Source organism: Erythrolamprus reginae, unplaced genomic scaffold (assembly GCF_031021105.1).
Source record: "Erythrolamprus reginae isolate rEryReg1 unplaced genomic scaffold, rEryReg1.hap1 H_5, whole genome shotgun sequence".
In the NCBI taxonomy this organism is placed as follows: Eukaryota; Metazoa; Chordata; class Lepidosauria; order Squamata; family Dipsadidae; genus Erythrolamprus; species Erythrolamprus reginae.
This window is the reverse complement of record NW_027248506.1, coordinates 109,548-121,686: the sequence shown is the minus strand read 5'-3', so window position 1 is coordinate 121,686 and position 12,139 is coordinate 109,548. Positions and strand designations below refer to the sequence as shown.

At 41.1% G+C, this 12,139-nt stretch overlaps 1 protein-coding gene across 1 annotated transcript; it reads left to right on the top strand.

The window, feature by feature from the left end:
* The first annotated feature begins 129 nt into the window (after positions 1–129).
* Positions 130–11,914, top strand: LOC139155735 (estradiol 17-beta-dehydrogenase 11-like). The gene is made up of 7 exons (XM_070731004.1): positions 130–521; positions 5,624–5,731; positions 7,052–7,183; positions 8,627–8,733; positions 9,994–10,131; positions 10,829–10,945; positions 11,621–11,914. The coding sequence occupies exons 1-7, from the start codon at positions 312–314 to the stop codon at positions 11,694–11,696; spliced, it is 888 nt and encodes a 295-aa protein (XP_070587105.1). The 5' UTR covers positions 130–311; the 3' UTR covers positions 11,697–11,914.
* Positions 11,915–12,139: the final 225 nt, after the last annotated feature.

The following is a 12,139-nucleotide window of genomic DNA, read 5'->3' as shown; positions in this document are numbered from 1 at the left end:
TGCAGCTATACTGTATTTTTTTTTAATGGAAGAATGGAATAATATTATGTATCCTATCATGAAATTCTCTGACTCAGAACTGCTGAAAGAAATTTTTTTAAAAGGATGCCTGGGTGACACCTCTCTCCCGACATGCTGATTATCATAAACTTTAAAGAGCAGATGTATTTTCTCTCCTGTTTCATTTTGTAAGTGGATTTGCATAGGGTGGAGTTGGCAAGAACTGTAGTGAGTAGGTGAATAGCCTGCTGTACAGTATTCCAAAGTCCTCCCAACAGTCTGTCAAATCACAGTTGCAGAAGAGAGCAGGAATGAATTCCCTATTGCATTTCCTCTGGTTTGCCGTCTTTGCCACCTATTGCTATATTGAAGCTTTGGTGAGATGCTTTATTCCTGTAAAGAGAAAATCCGTAGCTGGTGAAACTGTCCTCATCACTGGAGCTGCAAGTGGCATCGGAAGAGTCACAGCCTTTGAATTTGCCAAACAGGGAAGCCGATTGGTTCTCTGGGACATAAACAAGGTATGGCAATTATTCTACTTTAGAATTAGTGAATGAACCAGAGAGAGAGGGAGAGAGAATAAGCAAAAGGCTCACAGACATCCCTGGAAATCAAATGTAGAGAAATCAAATATCTGTGGGACGAGTTCCAATGGAAATATTTCTTTTTATTTGTTTGTTTTGTCAAGTACATATTGGTGGTATACAAAGATATATAGTGTTCCCTCGATTTTCGTGGGTTCGAACTTCGCAAATAGCCTATACCACGTTTTTTTTTTAAAAAAATTAATTAAAAAATATTTTGCAGGTTTTTTTCTATACCATGGTTTTTCCTGTCCGATGACGTCATACTAATAATTTTTGCAAATAAATAACACAAAAAATATTATTAATAATTATGTTTCTAAATATCAGGATCACTGTCTTATTCAATGGTGAGTACCAGTAATAATGGTGAGTAAATGGTTGTTAAGGGAATGGGAAATGGTAATTTAGGGGTCTAAAGTGTTAAGCGATGGCTTGTGATACTGTTCATAGCCAATTGTATTGTGTATTTACTTCTACATCTCTACTTCGCGGAAATTCGACTTTCGCGGGCAGTCTCGTAACGCATCCCCCGCGAAAATCGAGGGAACATTGTAATAATATTTATAAACATGTAAAAGAGAAACATTAGGACAGGGGATGGAAGGCACTCTGGTGCACTTATGCACACCCGTTACTGACCTCTTAGGAATTGGGAGAGGTCAACAGTGGATAGTCTAAGAGTAAAGTTTGGGGAGATACTACAGAGTCTGGTAGTGAGTTCTATGTATCAACTATGAAAAAAAGTGAAAAAACCCGGAAATCTCATCATCGCGCGAGATTAGACCTGCGCATGCATAGAAGCCAAATCCCACACGGGGGTGCATGCGCACAGCATGCGGGGCCGCGGGGGTCATGCGCTCCCAGCCCGTTCCGGTAGTGCTGGGAATGGTAGCCCGCTCCTGCTCTGTGGGACCTAACTGGTCGCTGGGATTCATGCGGCAGGGGGTGGTCCCACAAGTAACCTGGCCCGATTCACAGCAGTGATGGTCAACCTTTTCGGCACTAAGTGCCCAAACTCCCATGCAGAGGAGCCCCGGAAACTCAAAGACCAACTGACCAGCACGCATACACCCACCGGCCACCTGATCTTCGGGTTTCCTGGCTCCGGCACATGTAAAGATCAGTTAGCCAGCACGCATGCACGCATCGGAAACCAGAAGAGCAGCTGGCGACAGCGCTCTGCATGCTACCTCTGGCACGCATGCCGTAGGTTCGCCATCATGGATCTCCTAATTCAAAGTGTTGGTAATGACCTTTAAAGCCCTACATGGCATTGGGCCAGAATACATCCGGAACCGCCTTCTACCGCACGAATCCCAGCGGCCGATAAGGTCCCACAGAGTTGGCCTTCTCCGGGTCCCGTCGACCAAACAATGTCGTTTGGCGGGCCCCAGGGGAAGAGCCTTCTCTGTGGCGGCCCCGGCCCTCTGGAATCAACTCCCCCCCAGAGATTAGGACAGCCCCCACCCTCCTTGTCTTTCGCAAATCACTCAAGACCCACTTTTATCGCCAAGCATGGGGGAGTTAAGATATTCTTTCCCCCTAGGCCATTACAAGTTATGCATGGTATGTTTGTGTGTATGTTTGGTTTTACTATAAGGGTTTTTAGTTGTTTTATTAATTGGATTTTTACATGCTGTTTTTTTATCATTGTTGTTAGCCACCCCGAGTCTGCGGAGAGGGGCGGCATACAAATCCAATAAATAATAATAATAATAATAATAATAATAATAATAATAATAATTCAGCCCTCAATGACATTGAGTTTGATACCCTGAGATAGATAGTTATAAATACCCTCTCAATATTTTTTATTGTTCCTCCTGCAGACAGCCCTACTTATGCAATAGGAAAAAATATGTAGAAAAACAAGTACTGCCTGAGGCCCGAGTCAAGAGGGGAAATAGTCTGGAATTATCATTTACTCTTATCTAGTGACAATTTGTTGCTGACCTTTAGTTAACTAGATTTTTATGCATAGGTCAGAACGATAAGCTAACGTAACTGGAATTTAACATTGATCATAACTCTTCATGTCTTGACATAAGAAAAACAATCACTTAAATATGAGCCTGCAGAATGCAGCAGCCGCCGGAAAAAGCCGACGCAATCATGTGGTGCATTAATAACGGATAGAATCAAGAGCACATGAAGTTCTAGTACCGCTTTCCAAAGCCTTAGTAAAACCACACTTAGTAAAACCAAAACTGCATCCAATTCTACTCACCGCAATACAAAAAGGATGTTGAGACTCTGGAAAGAGCGCAGAGAAGAGCCACAAAAATGATTAGGGGGCTGGAGGCTATGGTTTGAGTATTGCCCACAAGACCATATGCTGCAATGTCCTACCAGTCAATGACTACTTCAGCTTCAACTGCAACAACACAAGAGCACGCAAGAAATTCAAACTTAATACGAACGGCGCCAAACTTGACTGTAAAAAGTATGATTTCAACCATCAAGTTATCGAAGCGTGGAACTCATTACCGGACTCAATTGTGTCAACCCCTAACCCCCAACACTTCTCCCTTAGACTCTCCACGATTGACCTCTCCAGGTTCCTAAGAGGCCAGTAAGGGGCGTACATAAGTGCACTGGTGTGCCTTTCGTCCCCTGTCCAATTGTCTTTCCTTTCTCTCACCTATCTTATATATTCTCTTCCTTTCGTATATCCTCTCCTCTAAGCTCACTTTCACCCTCTTTTATATTATCACATGTCTATTTTTCTTCCTATGTATTTGTGTATTGGACAAATGAATAAATAAATGAAGTAAAATAAATAAATTACAAAGAACAGTTATAAGAATTGGGTCTGTCTAGGGTCTTCTGTCCGATTAGGGGTTGGAGGTCCGAGGACTCTTCCAACTCTATTATTCTATGTTCTAACCTGAAAGGTGTCTCTACCTCTAAGTCAACTATTTCCTTCTAGAACTACTGATTAGTGGGCTGTAAAAAGACAGAGAAAGGAAGTTATTTAGACAATCTAGTATTCAATAAAGCAAAAGGTGTTAATTAAATAGATTAATTACATACATGAGTCCCTTGCTTCCTGCTACATGCAGAAGACATAGAATGCCTTGTGTTGTTGAAGACTGTAAACTAGTTTGAGATGTTCCAAGATTACAATCGCACTGAAACAGGAAAGAAATGATTTTATTGATGGTACTTTTATTACTGATCTCAAGGGATGACCCAGTTTATTCCAATAGAGGCTATTCAGGCCAGGCACATCCCTTGTGAAAACTTGAGATGAGTCTCAATGCTCTGTAGGATTTTATAGGTGATCATAGGTGGAAATTGTGCCCCTTGGTTTATATCATTTATGTGTAGTATGTGTTGTATGGTTTTAATAATGGGTTTTTAGATGGCTATTTTTTAATGTATTAGAACTGTTTACATTCTTGTTATTGTTGTGAGCCGCTCCGAGTCTCTGGAGAGAGGCGGCATACAAATTTAATAAATTAAATTAAATCATACTAAGGCTACATAACCCTAAATCCAGGGTCCCCAGTTCCCAGTCTATGGGCTACCACCAATCCACGGCATGCTAGCAACTGGGCTGCGCAAACATGGGGCTACCTTTGAAGAGTGTTCGGACACTTCAAATCGTTCAGAATGCAGCCACGCGAGCGGTTATGGGCCTTCTAAGACATACCCATATTTCTCCAGCACTCAGTGGACTGCATTGGCTGCCGATTGGTTTCCGGATGCAATTCAAAGTACTATTGGTTATGACCTATAAATAGGGGTGGGCAGCAGGCAGGACGGCTCCAGTTGACCAGCGGCAGTAACTTCCTGAATCACACCCATTCAACTTGCACACTTTCAGCAGAACGTTAAAGGTATCTGTTGGCATGGGTGCCAAGATAAAGGAGTGTTTATGCATATGCTCTGGGAATGCCCAGAGGTGCAGCATTTTTGGCAAAAAGTGCAAGAGGATATTAATAGGATATTAAATATAAGATGGACGGTTACTAAGGAAATGGCAGTGTTAGTAAAAAGTAGTGAGATGGGAGAATACAGAGAAATAAAACAAGCAGCGATAGAAAGCGCTCAGGCGGTCATAGTCTTGGGGTGGAAAGACACGACAAAATGTACGATGCAAAATTGGTAAAGGTATATGGTGGACCACATTCAATTCGAGATTATGGATAAAAGGATGAATTCGATGAATGAAACTGATTTGCAACAGCTGATGGGGCGATGAGTCTACGGAGAGGGGCGGCATACAAATCTAATAAATAAATAAATAAATAAGAAAGAAAAAAGGAAGGAAGGAAGGAAGGAAGGAAGGAAGAAAGATGATATATGGCGAGTAGGATCCGAGACCAAGCTATGAGAAACAAGTTGGAACCACTCTATAATATGTAAAGAAATATTTCACTCTTGAGTTTAAATGATTTATACAAGAAATACCCCCAACTAGTGGTGAGGTATTTAGTTAGTTAGTTAGTTAGTCCAATACACAATGAGGGTTTTAGTGGATATATATCTATATACACATAGTAAAATACATGATGAAGGTTATAGAGGAAATACTCATAGTAAAATATATCTAAGAAAGAAGGGAAGAGAAGATATAGAAATAGAACATATCAATGAAAGAACAGAAGAAGAGATATAGGAATAGAAGAAAGGAATAGGAGATATAGGAGAGCAATAGGACAGGGGACGGAAGGCACTCTAGTGCACTTGTACTCGCCCCTTACTGACCTCTTAGGAATCTGGAGAGGTCAACCGTAGATGAACTATGGGTAAAGTGTTGGGGGTTTGGGGATGACACTATGGAGTCCGGTAATGATTGATTGATTGTCTGGTGATGGGATCACTGAGCACATGTTATACGTTACATAAACTTTTAAATGGTCTTGCTGAGACTGTAGTAACCTTTTCCCCCTTCTTTGATTCAATAATATTTTGTTGGCAGAATGCAAAGAAGTGAATGATGTTTATCCTCTCTACTTCGGAGAGGGGCGGCATACAAATCTAATAAATTATTATTATTATTATTATTATATTATTATTACTCTTTGTAGTGTGGCATACAGGAAACCGCTGAAGACTGTAGAAAGCTGGGCGTTGAAGCGTATCCTTATGTGGTGGACTGCAGTTTGAAAGAGGACATCTACAGTGCGGCTGAGAAAGTGAGAATTCTGTGCAGTAAATGAGTGTGGGTTTTCTTCCTCCTGGTTTTTATAAAGTTTTGAAAAACACGCTTCAAGAAAAAGATTATCACATTCTAATGAGCTTAGAGGCTGCTTTGTTCCCTCCTATTCAGTATGATATAGAAACATAGAAGATTGACGGCAGAAAAAGACCTCACGCTCCATCTAGTCTGCCCTTATACTATTTTCTGTATTTTATCTTAGGACGGATAGATGTTTATCCCAGGTATGTTTAAATTCGGTTACTGTGGATTGACCAACCACATCTGCTGGAAGTTTGTTCCAAGACTCTACTACTCTTTCAGTAAAATAATATTTTCTCATGTTGCTTCTGATCTTTCCCCCAACTAACCTCAGATTGTGTCCCCTTGTTCTTGTGTTCACTTTCCTATTAAAAACACTTCCCTCCTGGACCTTATTTAACCCTTTAACATATTTAAATGCTTCGATCGTGTCCCCCTTTTCCCTTCTGTCCTCCAGACTGTTCAAATGGAGTTCATAAAGTCTTTCCTGCTAAGTTTTATGCTTAAGACTTTCCACCATTCTTGTAGCCCGTCTTTGGACCCGTTCAATTTTGTCAATATAGTTCCTATACAACAAATTATAGTGATCAACGTTTTTCAAAATTGGGTATTGGTATTTTTTTCATTTTTTTTACACAATATAGATATATATTAATATCTTTAAAAATCCTATAGATCGGTATGAAATATATCCTGTGAATTGAGAGATCCAACACTGCCTCGATTTGCTGTCCATCATGTGGAGGGAGAGGTTGCTCTTGTGCCTACAAACACTTTCCATGACCCTCACCACCTGCCTTGCAAATTCCTTTAATTAAAAAGGAAATACACTGCTCAAAAAAAGAATAAAGGGAACCCTCAAATAACACATCCTAGATCTGAATGAATGAAATATTCTCATTGAATACTTTGTTCTGTACAAAGTTGAATGTGTACAACAGCAGGTAAAATGGATTGTCCATCAGTGTTTCTTCCTAAGTGGACAGTTTGATTTCAGAGAGGTTTGATTTATTTGGAGTTATATTGTGTTGTTTAAGTGTTCCCTTTATTTATTTTTTTGTGCAGTGTAGTTGTCATGCTACAAAGTAAAATGTCACCCTCGAGCATCTTTACACTGAGGAAGGCTTTTTGGTCCTGGTTCTTCCCATAATTCAGGGGTCCCCAATCCCGGTCCATGGACCAGCACCCAATATGGCAGCACAGACCAAAAAGGGGAAGATTTTAACTAAATTTAACCATTGCAAAGTTTAACCATTTCTGTTTCTTAACTTTAAAGGTGAAAAAAGAAGTTGGAGATGTCACTATTTTAGTGAATAACGCCGGTGTGGCAGTAACAGGAGAGCTGCTTTCTATCCCAGACAAGCAAATACAAAAAATATACGATATCAACATTCTAGCTCACTACTGGGTAAGTATCGCTGAGAACTTAAGTTTTAACTATGTAGCTATTATTATTATTATTTATTATTATTTATTAGATTTGTATGCCACCCCTCTCGGGAGACTGGGGCGGCTCACAACAATATTATGGCGGAACAAATCTAATATTAAAAAGAAGCATATCGTATTTAAAAATACCAAACAACACATACATACCAAACATAAATATAAAAAGCCTGGGGGAAGGTGTCTCAACTCCCCCATGCCTGGCGGTAAACGTGGGTCTTGAGTAATTTGAGTTAATATTAGGAATCCAGCGCTCAAGCTTAATTGAGGTGGCAGTGCCTTAAAGCATAATCCTAACTAAAAATACGTTAAAATGAGGTTCGTCTACAAGTTCAGCACAGCAGTACTATAATAAAGGGGTTCCTGACCCCTCACTCCAGGGACCGTCACTGGGCTGTGGCATGCCAGAAACAGGGCCACGCAAGCAAGCGAAGACCCATCAAGAGCCAGGGTGGCGCAGCAGGTAGAGGGCTGTACTGCAGGTCTGTAGATTTGTAGGTTCAGTGGCTTACAACATGTTAGCAATAGCGCTTTTGAACAGAGCCAGCCTATTGCCCCCACAATCTGGGTCCTCATTTTACCCACCTCGGAAGGATGGAAGGCTGAGTCAACCTTCAGCCGGTGATGAGATTTGAACTGCTGACCTGCAGATCTAGCAGTCAGCTTTAGTGGCCTGCAGTACCGCACTCTACCTACTGCGCCACCTCGGTTCCACTGATATACACCATTATTATTATTACTGTATTTATTAGATTTGTATGCCGCTCCTCTCCTAAGACTTGGGGCGGCTCACAACAGTAATAAGAAACAGCGTAACAATGGGACAAATCTAATAATAAAAAATATATAAAAACCCCAACAATTAAAAACCATACAGCACATACATACCAAACATGAAATATAAAAAGCCTGGGGGAGATGTCTTAGTTCCCCCATGCCTGGCAATGCAGGTGGGTCTTCAGTAACTTGCGAAAGACAAGGAGGGTGGGGGCCGTTCTAATCTCCAGGGGGAGTTGGTTCCAGAGGGCCGGGGCTGCCACAGAGAAGGCTCTTCCCCTGGGGCCCGCCAAATGGCATTGTTTGGTCGACAGGACCCGGAGAAGGCCGACTCCATGGGACCTTATCGGCCGCTGGGATTCGTGCGGTAGAAGGCACCATGCTTCGTATAAAAACTTTTTGTATAAAGCTACGTATAAAACTATACTGCTTCCAATGATTATTGAAGAGGAGGGAGAAATCATCTAATTATAAATAGCTTGCATGTGAATTATTCCGTTTAAGAACATGTGTGTTTTTGAATGAAAAAAATATATATAGAAAGGTATCCATCTGACAATGTGAAGTATTGTATTTTTCTTTCTTCCTTTTTTTTTTTTTTTGCTCACATGTGCAATTTTCATTACAGACAGTAAAAGCTTTCCTGCCAGCTATGATGAAAAATAACCATGGTCATATTGTCAGTGTTGTATCAGTTGCTGGCTTCGTGTCGGTCCCTTTTCTGTTGCCTTATTGGTAAGTATAAGTGTGGTGGGCTGGGTAGCAATGGGCTGTTGCCCCCAGGGATGCAGAGGAGGGAGTAGGTTTATGCAGTATTTATTGAATACTTAGTAGTTTTTTTAATTGTCCTTCCTTCTCTAGAACCTTGGTATGATCTTTAATTGCTTTCAAAATAGGAAATAATTAAGTACAGTGGTACCTCTACCTACAAATGCCTTTACTTACGAACGTTTCTACATAAGAACCGGGTGTTCAAGATTTTTTTGCCTCTTCCCAAGAACCATTTTCTACTTACAAACCCGAGACTCTGAAACTGTAACCGGAAAAGGCAGGGAGAAGTCTCCGTGGGGCCTCTCTAGGAATCTCCTGGGAGGAAACAGGGCTGGAAAAGGCAGGGAGAAGCCTCTATGGGGCCTCTCTAGGAACCTCCTGGGAGGAAACAGGGCTGGAAAAGGCAGGGAGAAGCCTCTGTGGGGCCTCTCTAGGAACCTCCTGGGAGGAAACAGGGCTGGAAAAGGCAGGGAGAAGCCTCTGTGGGGCCTCTCTAGGAACCTCCTGGGAGGAAACAGGGCTGGAAAAGGCAGGGAGAAGTCTCCGTGGGGCCTCTCTAGGAATCTCCTGGGAGGAAACAGGGCTGGAAAAGGCAGGGAGAAGCCTCTGTGGGGCCTCTCTAGGAACCTCCTGGGAGGAAACAGGGCTGGAAAAGGCAGGGAGAAGCCTCTGTGGGGCCTCTCCAGGAATCTCCTGGGAGGAAACAGGGCTGGACAAGGCGGTGAGAAGCCTCTGTGGGGCCTCTCTAGGAATCTCCTGGGAGGAAACAGGGCCGGAAAAGGCAGGGAGAAGCCTCCATGGAGCCTCCCTGATTCTTCTTACAAACTTTTTGACTTAAGAACCTAGTCATGGAACTAATTAAGTTTGTAAGTAGAGGCACTGCTGTATACTGATCTCTCCCTGATGTGCAGGAAATGCTGACATAATGGTAGACCAATAAATCAGGATTCTTTCACGAGAGTATTTATATGGGGTATTTTAAAAAAGAGACATGCTCAGCATTACGAGACTAGAGAGAAAGTATCCCCATGGTCATATGATTTACATTCGGATCAGTGATGGCCTGTGATGGACGGTAAGGTGATATGTTCCGGTAGTGATTTTCGGAATGCGTGAGCCGGACCAAAATCCTGTCCTTTTGTTGTGACAGTTTTGAATTGGGTTTAACGGCTTTCATAGAAGAATTAAAATTATTTTCTCCTTTAATCCTCCTCTCTCGTTTAGCTCGAGCAAGTTTGCTGCTTTAGGCCTTCACAAAGGCCTTACCAAAGAATTAGCCGCCTTGGGAAAAGACGGGATCAAGACGACGTGCTTGTGTCCGTTTTTTGTAAGCACGGGGCTTATAGAAAACCCACAGTCAAGGTAACAGACAAGATGGGGCCAGGTGGCATAGAATAGTTTCTCAACTTTGGCTATTTTTAAGACATTTTCAAGAATTTTAAGTCTGTGGAGAATCTCATAGTTGTCCCAAAGGTCTCCTTTATAGGTCAGGAAGACCTTTCCTCTCCCTCCCCATTTTTATCCCCCTGCTTCATAAACGCTTCCGAGGCCAAAAGTATTCCCATAAATGAAAATAAGTTATCGTGGAGACTGCAAAAAGAGGAACGGGTATTCATGCACCTTGGGAGCCACCACCATATTTGAGCAGACAGAATCAATATCGCCAGAGGTGGGTTCCTCTCGGTTTGTACCGGTTCCATAGAACCGATAGTAAACCGGTGGTGACATCACAGACCTGGTTCTGTAGGTGCTGGTCTGTAGATGCCACCATCTTTTTTTGGATTTTTTTTTTGGGGGGGGGAGAGGTTTGGAATTTTTTCCTAATTTCTGCTTCTGTGCCTGTGCAGAAGGTGGGTTTTCGACACCCCACATGTGCCGGCATCTTGTTTTCAGATTTTGTGGGGGCGGGCGCATGCTCACATCAGGGATGCAGAAATGCGTGTGCATCTCCATTTCTGCTACCACACTGTAGTGGGGTCCGTACCGGGTGCAACCCACTACTGCCCTGTATAATGAATTAATCGCTCGCCATTAATATAATCAACAATTATAATTCCAGAATTTTTCCCATCCTGAAACCTGAGGCAGTTGCAAAGAGGCTCCTGGATGGGATTCTCTGCGATCAGAAGAAGATCGTTATGCCATATCCGGTTGCCATGTTCTCTTTCGTGGAAATGTACGTATACGGGGGGGCTAAGGGCTGGATTGGTGCACTGGCAATTGGATTCACAATACATGTCGTAGCATATCTATCTATCCACATCTATCTATCTAATCTCTATTTCTATCTATCTATTCTATCATCTATCTATCTATCTATCTATTTACAGTATCTATCTACAGTATCTATCTATCTATCTATTCTATCTCTATCTATCTATCTATCTATCTATCTATCTATCTATCTATCTATCTAATATCTCTCTCTCTCTAATCTAATCTCTCTCTCTATCTATCTATCTATCTAATATATATATATATATATCTAATCTATCTATCTATCTATCTATCTATCTATCTAATATCTCTCTATATATATCTATCTAATCTGATCTGATCTAATCTAATCTATCTATCTTCTATCTATCTAATCAAATCTATCTATCTATCTATTTATGTATTTATCCATCTATCTACCTATCTATCTAATCTATCTATCTATCTATCTATCTATCTATCCTTCTATCTATCTATCTATCTATCTATCTATTCTTCTATCTATCTATCTATCTATCTATCTATCTATCTATCTATCTATCTATCTATCTATGCAAGCAGTGATATCAAGGTCTTTCCTTGAAGTAGATTTTGAGATTTTTATTTAGTGTTCCTGTGTTTGTTTATTTTTCAGAATTCTCCCTGAGCGGGCTTTGACAGCTTTGGAAAAGTTTCTGAGAGTCGTATTTGATGTGAAGAAACACGAATGACTCAAAGTATAAATCTTCGGAAGCTTTCCAAATTTTAGGTCATGTGCAATCACATTTCTAAGGTCACGCTTTTATACTTCTTATGTAAACTACAAACGGAATTGCAAGCACTTTTCTTCACAAATCTATATTAACCTACCTTTTTCAAGTACTGTTGTAATGTTCTGATGGGTTTATTTCTTCCTGATATATAAAGGAGACATCAGTGTATCTTCAAACCCACTGTTTTTAAAGTATTTTCTTAAACAAAACCGAAGATCTCCGAATTATGTGTGATCTTGCTTCATTTCTGATTTACTTATTTGATCTCATGACTGTTTAAGGAAATTCTTTGGCACAATATCTCAGAAGAGGTGACCACCAAGTTGGGAACAACATATTAAATTGTTAAGAATAGAAAACACTCTAAAACTCTAAAGTATAGGACACACTGGAGTATAAGA

What these genes read in the sequence shown, in the direction of transcription:
- LOC139155735 (XM_070731004.1), top strand. Translation starts at nt 312, where the DNA reads ATGAATTCCCTATTGCATTTCCTCTGGTTTGCCGTCTTTGCCACCTAT. An exon ending in CCTTTTCTGTTGCCTTATTG is followed by an intron (nt 8,734 to 9,993) that starts GTAAGTATAAGT and finishes TCTCTCGTTTAG; the next exon opens with CTCGAGCAAGTTTGCTGCTT. An exon ending in ATAGAAAACCCACAGTCAAG is followed by an intron (nt 10,132 to 10,828) that starts GTAACAGACAAG and finishes TTATAATTCCAG; the next exon opens with AATTTTTCCCATCCTGAAAC.